Source organism: Dipodomys merriami, unplaced genomic scaffold (genome assembly GCF_024711535.1).
Source record: "Dipodomys merriami isolate MVZ:Mamm:240054 unplaced genomic scaffold, mDipMer1.0.p SCAF_1, whole genome shotgun sequence".
Classification (NCBI taxonomy): Eukaryota; Metazoa; Chordata; class Mammalia; order Rodentia; family Heteromyidae; genus Dipodomys; species Dipodomys merriami.
The window spans coordinates 100,096,467-100,112,352 of NW_027202270.1; the positions used below are offsets into that span (position 1 = coordinate 100,096,467).

At 37.5% G+C, this 15,886-nt stretch overlaps 1 protein-coding gene across 6 annotated transcripts in view; it reads left to right on the plus strand.

Annotated features, from left to right (window-relative positions):
- The window catches only part of Akap6 (A-kinase anchoring protein 6), a 469,667-nt gene that overhangs the window by 180,998 nt on the left and 272,783 nt on the right, over positions 1–15,886 (plus strand). For all 6 annotated transcript variants that reach the window (XM_070026462.1, XM_070026459.1, XM_070026473.1 and 3 more), the window contains 2 exons: positions 1,158–1,409; positions 9,794–11,560. In XM_070026462.1, the coding sequence (XP_069882563.1) occupies positions 1,158–1,409; positions 9,794–11,560 (2,019 nt within the window). The remainder of the gene's footprint in view (positions 1–1,157; positions 1,410–9,793; positions 11,561–15,886) is intronic.

Consider the following 15,886-nt stretch of genomic DNA (forward strand, 5'->3'; position numbering starts at 1 on the left):
TTTTGACATTAATAGTAGGGTTCAGAACTCAGATGCTTATTTTAGCCAACTGAAAGTCATAGCTAAAAGCCAATGTAAAAAAGTCATTGATGTACAACTAGAAATGAGTAACCAAGGACTTTTAGCTGACATCAACATCATTTTTATCCGTAATAGTATCTTAAGTTGTTCATGTAAATACTACTACTGCCTTCATTTCATATTTCTGGCTATTGACTGCTTGTGGAAATTTAGGAATAAGTTTAGGAATAAGTTTGAGAATAAGTCAAATATCAGTTATTCTTCCTAATTGTATGTATGAAAATGAATGAAACTTTAATTTACTATTGTTTTTCCTTAAAATGTCTGGTTCTGAAACTGCATTTTGTCTTTCTGGCTTTGCATCTTAAAAAAGCAATTGTGTTTGAAAAATGAGATTGGAAATTCAGATTTCCATTGTGAGTTTCAAAACTAAATCGTCCTGTGGGTAACATTTGCCCCTCACACTGAAGACTTGATTGAGAAGTTCTGGGAACTGTATGAAGCATACATTCTATCTCTTTCTTTTCATGCTAGATGTCTGGATCATGCTTCTAGCTAGATATATTATGTGCTCTGTTTAACTCATCACCAGCAAGTAGAATAGCTGAGAGCCCCAAATTGAGAAAAAGAAAGGAGAGAGAACGAGAGAGAGAGAGAGAGAGAGAGAGAGAGAGAGAGAGAGAGAGAGAGAGAGAGAGAGAGAGAGAGAGAGAGAGAGAGAGAGAGAGAGAGAGAGAGAGAGAGAGAGAGAGAGAGGAGAGAGAGAGAGAGAGAGAGAGAGAGAGAGAGAGAGAGAGAGAGAGAGAGAGAGAGAGAGAGAGAGAGAGAGAGAGAGAGAGAGAGGAGGGGGGCACAGAGAACAGAGACTGGGCTGGTGAAGTGACCTCTCACCTTGGCTGAACATTTAATTTGGATGCCTGAAAGAACAGTACGATTTCTTGTGATTTAGTAAAAGATCAGTTTCCCTGGATGGATGGATGTTCCAGTGCATAAGATTATCATCTGCAACTATGTGTCTGATCAACATAAAGCAAAGTACCTAACATGTGTTAGGTGAAACAGTAACTATTTATACCTTTCCCCTATCCCAGGACACACTAAAGTAGTCTCTGTATGTTTTGCTCTCTTTACTGCAGGATATTTGTGAGGACATTTCTGATCACGTTGAACAAATCCATGCCCTCCTTGAGACCGAGTTCTCCCTGAAGCTGCTGTCCTACTCTGTCAATGTGATTGTGGACATTCACGCAGTGCAGCTCCTCTGGCACCAGCTTCGGGTCTCTGTGCTAGTTCTGCGAGAGCGCATTCTGCAAGGACTGCAGGACGCCAATGGCAACTACACCAGGCAGACGGACATTCTGCAAGCTTTCTCTGAAGAGACAGAGGAGGTGAGTCTTTTCTTAGAGGGCAACGAATGCATTGTCAGGCATTCCCGTTTGAGAATGTTTCCAGTTGACTATGTTTTCATTGAAGTAGAGTTCTTTGTTCTTTGTAGGTAGATAAAGCTATTCCAGAGGGGATCTCCAACCCTATGGTACTCCTAAGAAGCTAGGACACTTGTAATGTGCATGCGGCTTTAGACCAGAAGAATTCACACTAAGTAATTTCCATAGATACCATCATGAATGTTGGTGTTGACCTCATTTCCGGATCCACTTTAAGTTTTTAATATGTTTTTACTGAACACTTACTAGATCCAGGCTCTAGGTGCCAGTAATCTAGTTGAGATTACAACATGTTCTCTACCTTAGAAGAGCTTTGAATCTAGCAGGAAATGGAGAGAAGTTAACAAACATGAAGGTCATCGTGTGATAAATGTATGTGATACAGTTTGAGGACAGAGAAAAATACAATTCATGTAGGCTTTTCTAGAAGAAAACGTCTAAGTTGACCTATAAAGGAGAGGCAGGATTATAGATGGATAGCAAAGAAAATGTTCTAGATACAGGGAATGGCATGGTCAAAGACTCAAAAGGCAAAAGGCAGATAGGACTTAAGCAAAAGACTCAGAGAACAGGAAGCAGGATGTAGGGTTATAGGTAAGTAGAGGGGCAGATGATAAAGATAAAGAATTGGACCTAATTTCAAGCATGAAAGAAATGTTCAGAAAGTCATTATGGATATAGTGCATCAGGTAGATATTGGAATATTATATAATCAATTATTTTATTTTCCTGTCTGTGTCAAGAATACTTTGAATAGTTTGTTGCTATTATTCTTACAGAATAACAACACCCTCTACCATTCTCAAATAAAATCAACATACATTTACAGAAGAAGCATTGTGATGGCTAAACAAAGAATAGGTATATAGATATAGCTGTCAATACCATATATGGATATGGGATGTGTTTTCTGTGTGAGTGTGTGTGTGTGTGTGAGGAGAGAGAGAGAGAGAGAGTGTGTGTGTATATACTTTCAGTTAATTTTTTAAAATTTTTGCATTTTTTTGCCAGTCCTGGAGGCCTGGCTTCTGTCCATGAGCCTCTCTATGTCCAAGGCTAGCACTCTACCACTTGAGCCAGAGCACAACTTCTGGCTTTTTCTAAGTAATTTATTGGAGATTAGAGTCTCACTAGCTTTCCTGCCTGGGCTGGCATTTGAATGGTAATCCTCAGATCTCAGCTCCCTGCGCTGAGCTAGGATTATAGGCATGAGCCATCAGTACCTAGCACTTTCATGGCTTTTGAAACCCAGTTTTGTTCTTTACTGTTAGGTTTGTGAACACATATATTCATGAGTTCATAATGCACTCACATCAATCCGATATCTAAGATAAAAATTTCTTATAATTAGTGCTGCATAATTCACACATTTAAAATTTATTAGTGTTTCCGGGACTTCAACATTGATACTGCAAGACAAATCTCTAGCTATTTTAATAAATGATTTATTTTTCTTGATGGTTGTTTATTCACAACAAAGGTGCTTTGGCTGTGACAAAGTCCCTGTAGGGCTAGAAGTCTATCAGAGTGAAAATCAACATTCTTCTCCTCTAACTTCATCACTGTGTGTTTTCAGTTAGCTCTCATTGCTGTTGCAGCACTGGGGAGGTGATATGAATGAAAGGAGGAACTATGAGATAAAAGTGCTATGCCTTTTCTTCCAATGGGAGCGATCTCTAGAAGCCTCTCAGTTGGGAGACAGTGTTTATGGGATGGGTTATGGTTATGGGATATTACAGAGAATCTCCAGCTAGCAAATTTTCCTCTAAACTGCCTCTGAGGACCTATGTTAATGAAATCAAAGATGAAAAAAATCTGTTTGAATTCCAAGAGCTGTTTCTTTAGATTGGTCTGCTTTCTAGAAGGGGCATTACAAATTATTGAATAGAATCAATTCATTTTACATATTTATTTGCTCAAAAAGTATCAATTTATTATCAGCTCTTTGTTGTAGGAGCTAGATATACAGAGAAAAGTTATCGCTGTCATTATTGTTTTGTGAGATATACTTAATCATGTGCTTATATTTATATGTAACACTCATGAATTAGTAGTTGAAGATGGGGTGGAAAGCCACTGGGGCTACCTGGAAAAGTCATCTGTGTCGTGAGTTTAAATTAAATAGCATCTATTATGTTTCTCATAATGTGAGTTGACATTTGTTTGTGGATTTTTGAAGCACTTTTATGAATTTTCCTACTTGAGATTAATCTTTAATATTATTGTAAAGATGCAAGAATATATGTGGGAATAACAGAGGAGTGGTTCTAATATGACTCCAAAAGAATTAAAAACTCCTTACTTTTGTTTCTGTGAGCATAGTAGAAGTGTGAAAGCCAGGGAGGGAATTAGAAAAACAATTCTCTGTCTTATCAGAATAAATTTAGCTTAAAATATTTGTATAATGAAGAGAGAAATAACAAAAAAAAAACACTGATAAAATAGAATAGTAGATTTCCCTTTCAGAGAAGGGGGATTCAATTTTTCTTGCCTAATTCAGTTGAATTGCAGTTACATTGAAGAGTAGATAGAGAACCTGAGAATATAACAAGTTTGAAACTCTCTTTTTGAAAAATTAAAATATATGGGTTTTTTTCTTTATTTAAGTATGGAACAGAAGCTGGGCACCAGTGGCTCATACCTGTAATCCTAGCTACTAAGATGGCTGAAATCTGAGAATCACGATTCAAAGCCAACCCCAAGCAGGAAAGTCCATGAGACTCATCTTCAGTAAACCACCAGAAAACCAGAAGTGGCGCTGTGGCTCAAGTGGTAGAGCGCTAGCCTTGAACTGAAATGCTGAGGGACAGCGCCCAGGCCCAGAGTTCAAGCCCCATGATGGACAAAAAATTAAAAAATGGAACAGCCTGTATCTAGTTAACATATTTTCTAATATCCTACTAATACAGAAGCAAGCTAGCCAAATAAATAAGTAAATAAACACTTCAATACAAAGTTCAAATTTGTGTAAAGAATATTTTGCATTAGAATTTTCTGTTTTACACACAATGTTTTATTTTGTAAAGAAAGTAAGGTTTGTTCAAAATAGTTCCATATAAAATTTCAGAGAGGTTAAATAATTGCTGAAACACATAAATCTAGGAATAATTAAGTAAAACCAATGACAAAGAATGATAGATAATTCTTTCCTCCCTTCTTTTCTTTCTACTTTCTCTACATTTCTATTGATTTCTTACCATGTACAACACTAGATATTCAAAAGATATAATATGTTAGCAATCACCTTCATACTTTGATCTTCACACAGTTTGGGGAAATAGGCAGGTGTATTAGGTACTTTTTTGTCACTGTGACAAAATATCTGTCAGAAACAATCTAATAAGAATGGATATATTTTGGCTCACAATTGCAGGCCACAGTCCTTTATTCTTTGCTTTGTTGTTTCTAGGCCCACATTTTAAGGCAGAACATCACAGTGGTAGAACAACAGGCTATCTACCCCATGGTAAACAGGAAAGAGAGAAGGAAGGGGGGGAAGGACTGAGAGGGAGAGATAGAGGATGAGGCCAGGAGAAAGATTTCCCTAAGGACACACTGTCAGTGACGAACTTGGTTTGTCTAGGACTCACCTACCAAAGTTAGCACAGCCTCACATTTACACATAAGTTTTCTGGAAACATTTCATATTCAAACACAATAGCAGGACAGGTGAATTATCCTCATTTTATAGGTGCTGTCATTGCATCCAGATTAGAGGACTGAAGTGGAGAGAGGTAATGTCACATGAGTAGCAATAAATCTTAATAATTAATATTAACGCAATAGCAAATGTTGATGGGAAATTATTATGTACCAGATGATGTAGTTAGCTAGCAATTTGCTTAAATGATATTTTCTTCTGTGGAGATACACTGATCCTTCACATGACTCATAACATAATAGCGCTTTGTGTATTTTCCCACTAGTACATATTACAGGGCGCTATATAGCAAGACAAAGTATATATTCTTGATTTTGAACTGCATAAGGATTAACTCCAGATGGTATTCATCTCTGTATTTCTCACAAAACTTTATTATTTTTCTGTTTAGCTTCCTGATGAATTGAATTAAATTAAATATTTCAGTTAAACACTGCTCTCAGTGTACAATAAGGAGATACTACTACTTTAGGTTGGAGAAGTTGGAATTAATCATAGAGATTAATTATGTGTTTCATAATTTCAGCCTGTAGATTCTTAATAATTCTTAAGAATCATTAATTTGGTAAATAATGTTGAAAGATTTTTGTGTAATTTTTCTCCTTGTTGATCAGAAGTGAAACTTTGTTTTATATTTTTCTATCATACTTACTCTTCTCAGTCCACTGCTGTTTTCTGGAATGCATTCAGAATCATAGAATCCCAACATAGTAGAGATAGAATAAGTCTGAACAAGGACTCTGGCTGTGTGGGAAATTTTTCTAAGAGGTCAATGAATTTATGTGTTAAGAATTAAAATGTAACAAATGGGGAGAGAGGAACATACAAAATTTTTTAGTGTAGATGACTCATCTAGCACTGGACAGTAGTATTTCCTTGGATCATTTTAATAGAAAAATGTAAATTATAAGTGTTGTTTCATTTTTATTTGTGGCAAAGTTTTTTTTTTCTTTTTTTTTTTGGGTCCGGTCGTGGGGCCTGAACTCTGGGCCTGGGCGCTGTCCCTCAGCTCTTCATCTCAAGGCTAGTGCTCTACCACTTGAGCCACAGCACCACTTCCAGCTTTCTTCTTTTTGCTTATGTGGTGCTGAGGAATTGAACCCAGGGCCTCAGGCATGCAAGGCAAGCCCTCTACCACTGAGCCACCTTCCCAGCCCCCTGTGGCAAAGTTTTTTTAAAAAAGATCTAAGAAGGCTTTTGAAACTAACCTTCTGTTAAGTATAGAGACAAAATTAGGCAAAATTTCTTGCTTCAAACTGGATAAAAAATGAGGGTACCTCCTTGATGTCTGAGGCAAGAATGAAAGTAGCAATAAAGTGAATTCATTACCATGAAATAAATTCCATAAAATGGAAGTTTCATCTGTAGATCTGTTTCATAGTGTATTAAGTGGTGATGTATTGAATAGAGACATTGCTAGACAGCTCTGACACAGCTATCTACAGTAACAAATGTGATACTCCTGGGATAAAGAAGGAACTAAAACCAATGTGCATTTATCTCCTAATTCTATATCAACCCAAGATTTTATTAATTATGTACATTAAGGAGGTATCTGGGAAGATGGTCTAGAAGGAATCAATGGAACTAAAAGCATTAGTATTACTAAGTAATATTTTGAGTAATAATGAGACTTTTCATTCACTACAAGATACCCTAGAAGATTTTTCTCAAAATTGCTTCAGTATGATGTTGGAGGTAGACTTTAGTGGTCTACTGTTTGCCAACCATGCACCAGGCCCTGTTTTCAATCCCAATACTATAAAATGAGGACAAAACAAAAATAAAACACGCAAATCAAAAAACTGAAAATGACCTCTGACCGCATATGAGTGCTGAAGGGTAATAACGATTAAAAATACAAAATGTATTGAAAATTAGCTAGTTGGTAATTTAAATAAACCTTATGGAATTACCATCATTTATAGTATTATTTATCCATTATGAACAAAGTTAAACAATAAAAATAGAAGCTGCTGTTATGTTGGGAATCTCACTCTTAATCTCTTAAAAATAGCACAAACTGACTTTTGCTTGACACTCATTCCTTGGTGTTTTTCTTCTGACTATTTAAAGACCTAGTCCAGGTATGATTGTGTGTGTGTGTGTGTGTGTGTGTGTGTGTGTGTGTGTGTGTGTATGTGTGCACACGCACACACGCGCATGCACACATGCATGTGTACAAGCATGTTGTGGATCAAACTCCGGCCCTTACACATGCTTGGCTGGCATTCTATTGAGCTACATATCCAGCCTAAGACTATGTTGCTTATTTTTTCGGAGGTTCTTGTTTGTTTGTTTTTATGGTTTGCTTAATTTTTGGGAGATACTTTTATCCATTAAAACTAAATATAAATAAAAATATTCTTGTGTGACAATTACTCAGCTCTCTTACTATTTAAGATAGTCAGATTGTCTCAGATCAGAAAGAGAGAGGGATCCATTTGGATCAGCGAGGGCTTTTAAGTGTGGTATAGTATCTTCTTTTCAAACTAGTGACTGGCTAAAGATCCCTGAGGTTTTCTAAAAAGCACTTTATTCTGCTCTTTGAGATGGTATTATCTAACATATATCTTCAACATATTCATCTACAGTTATTTATTGAGTTCCTATTATGTAAGATAGTGTCCCAGGGATTATGATGCCAAATGGGAACTAAATATACTCCTCAGCCATTTCCTGTTTGCTCAAAGGTAGATAGCTAACATTACAAATTGAAGGAAAGTATATGTCAGCTCAAAGTAGTATGTAGTTGGAACTTGGAGTTTGGGAGAGAGAGCCTTAGTCCAAGGTCTAACTTGGCTCTTGATCATAAGGCTACTAATTTTCCTTTTTGGCTCAGTTTCCTCATGGGTAAAATAGGACAATAATACAGATCTCAGAGGAAAGTTGTAAGGATTAAATTAAAAAGTAATAATAAGTTGAGTGCTAGTAGCTCATGCCTGTCATCCTGGTTACTCAGGATGATGAGATCTAAAGATCATGATATGAAGCCAGTCCAGGCAGAAAAGTCTGTGAGATGCTCATCACCAATAAACTACTCAGAAAAAGCCAGAAGTGGTGCTGTGGCTTAAGTGGTAGAGTGCTAGCCTTGAACACTAAGAAGCTTAGGGTCAAAGCCTAGGATCTGAGTTTAAGTCCCAGGACTGGCAAAAGAAATTTTAAGTAATAATAATCAATCACTCTGATTTGTGAATGAGGAAACTAAGGCTTAGAAAAAGTAAAGAAGGCTTTTTATTATTACTATAAGGATTATCTGGATGTTCTGGAGAGATGTGAAATAAAAGCAGGAACAATATCTGAAGGGGAGTGAGCATTCCAGAAACAAAATGAATAGTGAACAATAAAACCCATGGAAGATCTTGGGAGAGTTGGGTGTCAGTGACTCACACCTGTAATCCTAACTACCTGGGAGGCTGAGATATGGGATCACCATTCAAAACCTGTCTGAGCAGGAAAGTCTGTGAGACTCTTATATCCAACTAACCGGCAAAAAGCCAGACATGAAGGTGTGGCTCCAGTGGTAGAGAGCCACCCTTTAGTGAAAAACCAAGTAAGGGCTGAGGTTATGAGTTTAAAGCCCAATACTGGTACCAAAAAAGAAAAAAAATCTTAGAGGAGCCAAACGTTAAATAATATGTTGAAAGAAACAGAGTATGTGGGTCTGGCTTCCCTTGGATCATTCTAAGCCCTTCTCCAGAAGAACAGAGGGCTAGGATTATGACTACTTCTCACTTTTCAGCTTTTTCTATTCATTCCATAAGGTCCTAGATCAGACCAGCCTGTCCTCCACTTTTGTAAGCAAAGTAGAATTCCATAAACCAAATCGCCTTGCTTATATTAGCAATGAGACAAAAATCTTAACCACAAAATTAAAGCACAGGAAGTTAAAATGCATACCTGCCGTGCTATTTTAGTATGGAGGAGTTTTAAACAAGCCTAGTTTGAGCTATAAATAATAAGGGAAATGGACAGTTGATCCTTAACTGTATCAGTGGGCTCAGAATGAGGGAAGAAACACATGCAGAGGAAGGAGATGGGATGAAGATAATTCTCCCACTCACAGGTGGGAGATTATCCCCAGGATAATCTGTGTGTTCCTTTGAAAGGTAGGCCAAAGGAAAACTGATCTTAAACTGCTCATTACATATTTGCAAAGTCAACAGTTCACTTTCCTGTGATTTGTGAATATATATTTAATCTAATTGGGTTGACACAATTATTTTGCTGTGAAATATTTTTGAAACTTCTACTGCGTACTAGCCACCTCATGAAGTGCTAGAGTGATCGCCAAAACACACACAAAAGATTTCATTTTTACAGTGCTTTGTGCTCATAGATTTTTATTATTTAAGAATTTTATTTTATTATTTAAGAATATATAGACTATGGTATATTTTCAAATAGAAAATTGAGAGAGGAATGTATATTTTGGACTATCCTTGGACATTTCTACTAAGGCTCTCTGACAGATTGAAGAAAAACCTTTAAATGCCACATATATAACTATGTGGCAGTTAATTAATACACGTTTCTGCATATCAAACCAGCAGCCACTGTGACCGATGTCCTTCTGATAGAGGCCTATGTTGATATTTCATCTGAACCAGCAGTTTGTTGTAACTGATATTGCCTTTACTGAAACCAATGCTATTGTCTGTTTCAGGGCCGACTTGATTCTCTAACAGAAGTGGATGACTCGGGACAGTTAACTATCAAATGTTCTCAAAATTACTTGTCTCTGGATTGTGGTATTACTGCATTTGAACTATCTGACTACAGTCCAAGTGAGGATTTGCTGGGTGGCCTGAGCGACATGACTTCTAGCCAGGTCAAAACCAAACCCTTTGACTCTTGGAGATATAGTGAGATGGAAAAAGAGTTCCCTGAGCTTATCCGGAGCGTTGGTTTGCTCACAGTAGCTGCTGACTCCATCCCTTCAAACTGCAGTGAAGCAGTCAGTGAGGAGCCATCTCAAGTGTCTCCTTCAGCAGAGGAAAAGGGTGCATGTGGGGAAAACGTCGCTTTTGCAGACAAAGAGCAATCAGACTTAGCACCAGGGCCGTCATCTTCAGGGGACATTCTGGCAAATGCTGTTCATCACTCTTCTGACAATGCAAAGCAAGAATCTAGTTCCTCCCTGCATCTTGGTGCACAGAACCAACCGCCTCTTCCGGGTGAAAATATAACCCCTAAGCGATCCATCAGAGATTGCTTTAATTATAACGAGGATTCTCCCACACAGCCCACATTGCCCAAAAGAGGGCTTTTCCTTAAAGAAGAAACTTTTAAGAACATTCTGAAAGGCAATGGTGGCAAGAAGTGCATGGTTGATCTGAAGCCTGAGATGAGCAGGAGCACTCCCTCACTGGTGGACCCTCCTGACAGATCTAAGCTCTGTCTGGTGTTACAGTCTTCTTACCCCAACAGTCCATCTGCTGCCAGCCAGTCCTATGAGTGTTTGCACAAGGTGGGTATTGGCAATATTGAAAATATAGTTAGAAGTCACATTAAAGAAATATCTTCTAGCTTGGGAAGGCTTAATGACTGCCATAAAGAGAAACCTCGACTGAAAAAGCTACACAAGACCTCGCAAGAAGTGCCCGCATGCCAAACAACTAATCTAGGAGCTGGTTCAGGCAAACAGGATGAAAACATGAGATGCTCAGTGATGCTGAATGGAAAGGCTTCCAGTGCTCCTAAGGTCACAGACGGGCCAGAAATGGATTCTGATTCCACATCCTCAGCTGAGCTGTGCAGTCAGAGACATTGGGATGCCAAAGTGCCAGTGCAGTCAGAAACATCTAGTTCACCACCTTTCACTCAGAGTAGTGAATCCTCCGTTGGCTCAGACGATACCATGTCGCCAGTACCTCTTTCCAAACATGAAAGCAAAAATGGCTGTTCCACCTCCTCTCCAAGTCATGTTGCCAAGAATGGTCAGGTTGTAGAGGCCTGGTATGGTTCTGATGAATACCTAGCGCTGCCATCCCACCTTAAACAGACAGAAGTCTTAGCTTTGAAGTTGGAAAATCTAACAAAGCTTCTGCCTCAAAAACCTAGAGGGGAAATCATTCAGAATATTGATGACTGGGAACTCTCGGAAATGAATTCAGACTCTGAGATCTATCCAACATACCACATCAAGAAAAAACATACACGGCTAGGCAGAATGTCCCCAAGCTCGTCTAGTGACATAGCTTCTTCTCTGGGAGAAAGCATTGAATCTGGGCCCCTCAGTGACATTCTTTCTGATGAAGAGTTGTTTATGCCTCTCTCTGGCATGAAAAAATACATCGATGAGAAAGCAGAAAAAGCTTCATCCTCTGAGAAAAATGAAAGTCATTCTGTTGTAAAATCTGCTCTAATCCAGAAACTAATGCAAGATATTCAACACCAAGACAACTATGAAGCCATATGGAAAAAAATTGAGGTAAGACAGTCTTGACCCAAATGACTTTTTAGAAGTCATTCTGAAGAGGAGAGCAACGTCTCCCTTCTTTATTTGATCAAATATGTTGTTATCATTTATATCCCTGATGAACTCTCCAAAGAAAGAAAGGAAAAAAGCACAATGATCACTGTATTGTGTGACATTGTGTGCATCATTAGGATCTACTCTTTTCAGTACATTAGTTGCCTGGTACACAGTTCTGTCGCTGTTGCTAAAACTTAGGTTCTTGATGAATGGTGGACTTCTGTAATGCAAAATAAAACAGAACAGTGGCTATGCATACAAAAGTGCCTGAGGATTATGTAAGTGGAATATTCTAGGTACCATCAGTGCTTCTTTATTTATTTGCTTTCAACCTTGCAGTAGCCTCTCTATTGGTAATGCCTTCTTGTTGAAATAGCACAGACATTTCTGTTTTTAGTGGAATTCTTCATTTTTCTTTAGTCTTTCTCCTTTCTGAGACCTCTAGTTTATTACCATGCTATTACCTATAGGCTCTGAGAGATGCAATTCACACACTGGGTAAATACTTACTTTTGGAAATAAATGCTTTCATGTGATGGAATCTTTGAGGATAGACTTCACAGAATTCTAGGTCTGAACTCCATATTAAAATTTATGAATCTATCTTGTAACAGTCATCTGAAGTGAAAACAAGACTCATTCTGGTTATTGTAGTAATGGTCTTCTCTACATAACTTTATTGGAGATAGATCCAATTAATTTGATCGTCATAATTACTTTTTAAATGTTTAGTTCTTTTTAATGTTTATAAGTGACTATAAATGGTTATGCGTAGCACTTTACATGTATAAATTTTCCACATGCTTTCTGAGTTTTCAAAGTGTAGGGCAGAAGGCAGGTCATACCTTCTTTACATGAATGGAAATAGAGATTCATTGAGCTTAAGTTGTTTTCCCAAGCTAAAATTATTGGATAGGTAGACAGACTGATACTTTTGCTTGGAAAGTTGGGATACAAACCTATGTCTTCTGACTCTTAGTTCACTTTTCTTGTAATGTGTCACATGGCCTCCCTAGAAGAGACTAGCTCCCTCCCTGGGAAACTTTGACAGAGGGGAGAACACAGTGTTTAAGAGCCACCCAAATTTGGTTAAAAAGAAAAGAAAAGAAAATTTATACAACCGTATGCTGGTTTGGAGCTACTCCTCAGTTTTTTACATCATTGTTGGACACTGTTTTGGGACTAGCACTGATCTAGGCACTAAAATATAGTACATGTGAACAGAATCAACAGATGGCAGATAGTCCAAGTTGATAAAGAGGAAAAAATTAGCATAAATATATGATAATAATAACATTAATCTGGGTGCTTGTAGCTCATGCCTGTATATCCTAGCTACTCGGGAGGCTGAGATCTGAGGATTGTGGTTCCAAGCTAGGCAGGCAACAAAGTCCCTGAGACTGTCTAATTAACCATGAAAAAGCTGGAAGTGGAGCTATGGCTCAACTAGAACCTGAGTCTAAGCTATAGGCCTCGCATGCATGCACATGCAAGTGCGCGGGCACACACAGAGTAATAACATGAATAATTGTGTATTAAGTGTTTATGTATCAAATCTACACAGCTCTATTATGAGCTCCTTTGTTTGGGCAGTCCTGGGACTTGAACTCAGGGCCTCCTGCTTGCTAAGTTGGCACTCTACTACCTGAGTCATGAATGCCTTTAACTCTGAACTCAATCTTATGGATCAGGAAGCTGAGGCTGAGAGACAGTCCATATTCTCTAAAGTACGTATTGTTGACCCAGTGTTCTCATGCCTCTCCATAAGGAAGTGATCAGTATTCACTACATGTAAATATCATGTTATAGAGAAATAATGTCAGAGCTTGAATTTGCCTGGAAATTCTAATGATTTGATAAACATTGGATGGGACTTTGTGAATATACAGGATTTAGACAGATAGAAGGAATGTAGAACACAAGATAAAATGCAGAAGTCATAATGACTATCTCCTGCAACTTCAGAATTGTAATTTAGCCTAGAATAACTAGTGCTTTTTGAATTCTTATTTTGCATTTGGCTCTGTGCTAAGTTGTCATGATTTTTGTTTGATTTTGTTTTGTTTTTACATATTTTATTCTACTTAAGTCCTAAGAGATAGGTTTTTTTTTTTTCAGGTGAAGAAGCTAAGGCAAAACATAATAAAGAAACTTGCTCAAGTTGTCATAGCTAATGATTATAAAGTCAGGATTTGAGCCCAGAACCAGCACATTACATCAGTAAGACATGGTTTCCAATAGCCTTTCTGAAAGGTAACACTACTTTAGGTGATGGCAGCTATCAGTTCCCAGTTAACTGAACTTGGATATCACACTCTAGTTTTGGCCTTCTTCTAGAGAATCTATTTTACTTGCAAACTGTCAAGAGTGGATAAATGAGTTAATATCTTCTTTGTATCAGGCATCTTCTAGGCACTTTATCTACAATAATTCAATTATAGAATTCTTATGTATATATAGGAAGGATTCTTACAACAATCCTTTTTGTTTTAAAATCTTAAATTCCAACTCTTGCCTAGTTACTATCACTCACTGCCTAGATTACTGTAGTTGACTCCTAACTGTTCTGTTTTCATTTTGATAACACTACAATCTGTTCCCAACATAGCAGCCAGAGTGATAATTTCAAAACATAAATCTGATCATGTCACTCCTTTGTTAAAAATCAGCTATTGCATTCAGGGTCTTTTGTGAAATAGTTTCCAGGTTTCCTTTCTAATCTTGTTTTCAACTGCTCTTCGTCATGCCCATTTTACTCCATTTCCACTGGCCTCTTTGTTGTTCCTGGAAAATTCTGGGCATGCTTCTGCCTTTTTGGCCTTTGTCAGTTTCCCTCCACCAGATGCCTGCATTTCTCTTGTGAGTCTTTGCTTAAAAATCACTTTCTCAGAGAAACCTACCCCAACCTGTCCATCTTTGTGAAGGTATAACCTGGCCTTTTCTTTTACACAGCTCTTAACTCATTCTGTTATGTCATATAATTTTCTTTACAGTGCATTTTGGTCTATCTTCCTCTGCTACATTAGGAGTTTTATAAGAGAAGAAATATTTATCTGTTTAGTTTGCTAGTGAATCTCATGTACCTATAATATGAAATAGATAAGTAAGCCTTCAGTAAAGATTGTTGAACAAAAGAGCAAATCACCATTTCTGAGTGGAGGAAATTGAGTTTAGATAGATGAAATCATTTTTCCTGAGCAGTACAGCTAGTAAATCACGGAGCCAGGCTTCAAGTCCCCCATCTGTTTTACACTTCCCACTAGGTAGACTGGACAGAAGAATTCTCCAAGAGAATGAAAATAAATAGGGAAAAGAATAAGAGTGGCATCTGAGATCTAAGTTGTAACCCAATTTTGAGGCAGGGACAAAGAAGGCACCTCTTTGTCAGAACTAGTCAGGGAGAGAGAAGATTCTTGAATGTTAAGGAGAAAGAGTTCTTCAGTGATATAGGCATTTTTTTTTTTTGCAAAAGGGAAATCATAAAGGGAGATAGGGGAGGGAACAAAATTTTGATTTGTTTGTGAGAGTCAATGAGGTCTTTGGAGAAAAATTGACTTAATGGAGAAGTAGAGGTAGAAATTAGATTATGATTAAGAAGGGAGAAAAATCATTCCTCATAGTTCAAGGAGTTGCATTTTCAAAGAAGCATAAGACAAAGAATGGAAGTTCAGCGTGAATCCCAATAAATGTTTATTTTTTTAAAAAAGTAATGTTTAGTGAGCAGCTAGATGACCAGAGAGTATATGAAACAAGAACAGAACCACATGGGAAAAATTGTACTGTGATGTAGAACATGATAAAATATGTAATACATTCTTCTGATTCCTTCTCTACTAACTGGAGAGTGGTACATTTGCTCCTCTTGTCCCACAAGCAGAAAGCAGCATATATATGAAAATCCATGAACACGGAGTGTTATGAGATTGTCACAGAGTTCTCAGGAAACACCTGTGGTTGGTGGCTAGTATCTTAGATGCCAAGCGGGTTCCTATCAGTCCCCACCCCACACATTTATCTCTTTCTTATAATGGTTTTGTTAATATGAAAGATTTCTTTATTGTTTACACTTTAATGTTTAGTATATTAAATTTTTGAATAGATTTTAAATTATTCTCATGATTTAAAAACTACTAGGAAATACCTGTCCCATCCCTAGCCCTCATCTTAGGATCTCATCCAGCCATAGGTGATAATTGTTTTAATCTTATATCTTTGAAGAAGTCTTGACACATTGCATTTGCCTATAGATGCAAATGCAAACATACTTTTAAAATCAGGATA